Here is a 3,583-nt window from a genome sequence, read left to right as displayed (position 1 = left end):
GCGTCCCTTTACATAGAAATCAATGTAGCAGCCTAAGGGTTAACACTTAGCGAAATCTGCCAGTAATTGATAAACAATAGAAATATATTCAGTTTAAATGGTGTAAGATGAAGCAATTATAAGAAAAAGGGCATTTTTTATTTCTATTTTCATGGTTTGAAATATGCAGAAAGGGAGGCTTTTGCATATCACTTTCTTTAAAGGTCATAACACATATGAAATATATATCTTCCTTCAGTTTAAGTAGGTCAAGTTCAGTATGCTTCTCCATTCCTTTACTGTATTTGCTTACATTTGATACAATAATTCATCAGGAGGATTTTCAGTATGTCGGATCCCAGAGGACGGGTATATATATTTTCCGCCCTGTTTGTGTTGATATCCTTGGATGTTGACAGGCCTGTGTTGTGTTTGTAGTGGTAAAGGCTAGTGTATCAACCACCATATCCAGTGCTGAGGTTAAACCCACAACGGGACCGTCCACCCGATTGGCTAGCCAGAAATCCAAACGACGTATCAAAACAGAGCTCATGCTTGTAAGTCCAGATTGTGTTTACTTGCATTAATGAGAATTATGAGCTGTGCAAATGTCAGAATTTTTCCTGGAGTTTAATGACGGCACAACATTTAACAGTCGATATAGTAAATGTACATACTGTGCCATTGTATAAATATGAAAGTATTTACCCCAACACATCACTTTATATTGTAAAGTAGAACAAGTCATTCTAAAGCCCTATCGATAATCGTAGTTTACATGTATGCTAATCAGGCAATTCTTCAACAATTTATTTTATTTTTCAGGACTCTGTGTGTGACAAGAGAGAGCATCGACGACGGGAAAAGCTGGAGTATATTGCTCATATAAACAAGCTACATTGTGAACGCAAGCCTGTGTATGGACAGGACCTGCGCTGTACTGTGAATGTGATGAGTGACACGGACAAAACATGCGTGTGTGATAACACGTGGGCCGCCCTCGGGCATGTGCATTGTACAAACATTCACTCTTGGAGCAATCCTTACCGCCCAGAGGTCTTCTGGAAACAAACCAAAGTGCTTTCAAATCTGGTCCATACTCCCTTGCAATACCTACATGAACTAGAAGACATTTTATCTAGGTATGCCTTAAAAGTTGTGTTTCTGGCAAATAGTGAATTTTGCATATAGAGCTCATCTCTAAAATCCAGTGTTCTCACTAAGTTCTGAAATAGCCTGTTCATAGTTGATGAACAGCAGTCTACTTTCATCGACAACCAGCTTTTAATGAGAACACTTGCTAAAACAAAATGCCAATTAGTGTGTCATGAGGCAAGATATGGATTCTCTGAAAAGCTTTATTATTCTGGTGCTAATACACATCTCTAGCAATGATTGTGTTTTGTGATTCGAGAGATCATAGTCTCTGAAAAGTTGCCTTATTTTGGTACCAACACAAGTCTATCTGGGTGATCATTGCTTCATGCATCAAGAGCTTTACCTGTGAAGACATTCATTATTTTAGTGATATATGTACAAGTTATTTTGCACTCTTAAAGAACTTTCCTGTGTTGATGGGCCGTTGAGCATTTAATGATAATAATAATGCACAAAAGATATCGAAACACTGATGATCTTTTTGAAATTTCACATGGTGATGCACCGTGAAATGTAGATGTTCAATTAGGATTTCATAAGTCAATGGTGAGGGGTACCTTCCTTACCTCAGATGACTAATCTTGTTGATATTTGATATATAGATATGCTGTAGGGGTTTAAAAAATAATCTAAGGTCAAGGTTACTTTCTAAAAATAAACCAGGGGGGAGGGGGCCTACAGTTAGGCAAATGTTTTGGATAGGGGGAGGGGTTTGCTGATTTGGCATGGTCACAAGATATCCAATAGAAAACTAAACAGAAACTCCATTTAGTGCAATCTTCATTCAATACAGTATCTAAAATGCAAATGGCATTAAAATTTGACAAATGTCATCAAGCAATCTGTCCATTTTGTAAGCTTTGCATTACTATATGACTCCCAATGCTTCTATTACAGATATGTGTTTGTTACTCCACCTGTTGTATCACCGTGCATCAAAATGCATGTGTCTCACCCTCCTCCCTCTAGCGCAATGAAAGAGCGATGGCGGGACTTTTTCCTCCATAAAGACGTGTCGCCAAAGGCGAGCTGTCTACACAAAATTTCTAGCAACAGGATGGTGCAGTTTCCTGAGCTTCGACTTATACAGTATGACTGTGGTAAGTGGTTATATTGATGTTGTCCGGTTAGTATAGAAAATGCACTTTCAACATTAAATAAAACATGTTAAAGCCTACAAGGCTAATTCTGTGCAGTCAGCAAGACGATACACAATGAATAACAGTAGATGTATTACGAGCATCTGCAAGTTTTGGAGATATAATTGATATAGATTGAACTTAAAGATAAACTGGCTAAGTAGGACATAAATCATAATCTATTCTCTGGAGTTGAGCATCTGCTCTTTCGTTAATCGCCTATAAAGTTACTCTGAAAATTTAATGCAAGATGTGATGTCAGAATATAACTGGTTAATTTCTTGTTGTAGGTAAACTTCAAACTCTGGATCTTTTATTGCGGCGGTTGAAGTCTGGGGATCATCGTATCCTAATCTTTACACAGATGACAAAGATGCTGAACATTCTAGAGTCGTTCCTTAGTTACCATGGTCACCGCTACCTCAGGCTAGATGGAACAACACGTGTCGAGCAGCGACAATTCCTCATGGACCGATTCAATGCTGACAAACGTATTTTCTGTTTCATCTTGTCTACACGTTCAGGTGGAATTGGAGTGAATCTGACAGGCGCTGACACTGTGATATTTTATGACAGCGACTGGAATCCAACCATGGATGCCCAGGCTCAGGACCGATGTCACCGCATTGGACAAACTCGCGATGTCCACATCTATAGGTCAGTGTTAAAAATTTCAAGAATGCAGGCTAAGGTGTTTTAAAGTATTTTATAAATTTAGAAATGGTAAGCTCTTGCCACTTAGAATTCAAACGATGATTTTGTGACTTTTAGTATCTTTTTTCAAAACTGGCCGCTGGTCTTGTGAGATTGGTGATTCCAAATTTGCATCGACTGATTCAGTGCAGCAAAAAAAAAAGTGGAATACTTTTGTTTCTTATTCTTAGTAGTTTGTACTATCCTTTAGGAAAAAAATTAGGAGTGAAAACATGCCTTTTTGCTTTCTGTTTCTTGCCTGCACATATATGATTAAGTGTGGTCTTGGATATGAAATTTGTTACAGGTTTTAGCTCTGTTGATTACACTGGACTCGCTTGCCTACTGCACCCGTAACTTGACTCACTTTTTGACATCAGGTGTTGGGCTAGTAATTTGTACATCTTTCAAAAATTGCTAATTTCAGCTGTTGTAATAAGGAGAATTGTAGTTTCGCTACACAGAAAATTTCTTGGTTGTGAAAGAAAAGTGTTGTGGAAGAAAAGTGATCTTTTTATTAAATTTTTTTTTAAACAATTTTGAGTTTCTATTTCTGAGATTTATTTATTTGTGGGATGTGCAAACACTGGGTACAACACTAATAATAGTAAAGA

General features: G+C 37.6%; 1 protein-coding gene across 1 annotated transcript; it reads left to right on the top strand.

Annotated features, from left to right (window-relative positions):
- Positions 1–417: 417 nt before the first annotated feature.
- LOC110444561 (helicase SRCAP-like) lies at positions 418–3,506 on the top strand (the record flags this gene model as incomplete). The annotated part of the gene is made up of 4 exons (XM_021488930.1): positions 418–536; positions 805–1,121; positions 2,035–2,237; positions 2,567–3,506. Coding segments are annotated over 4 exons (1,049 nt in total), but the record flags the coding sequence as incomplete, so codon positions are not given.
- Positions 3,507–3,583: the final 77 nt, after the last annotated feature.

Source organism: Mizuhopecten yessoensis, unplaced genomic scaffold (assembly GCF_002113885.1).
Source record: "Mizuhopecten yessoensis strain PY_sf001 unplaced genomic scaffold, ASM211388v2 hete_36142938, whole genome shotgun sequence".
Taxonomy (NCBI): Eukaryota; Metazoa; Mollusca; class Bivalvia; order Pectinida; family Pectinidae; genus Mizuhopecten; species Mizuhopecten yessoensis.
Note: the sequence above shows the minus strand (reverse complement) of the source record. Positions and strands in the feature narration are given on the sequence as shown.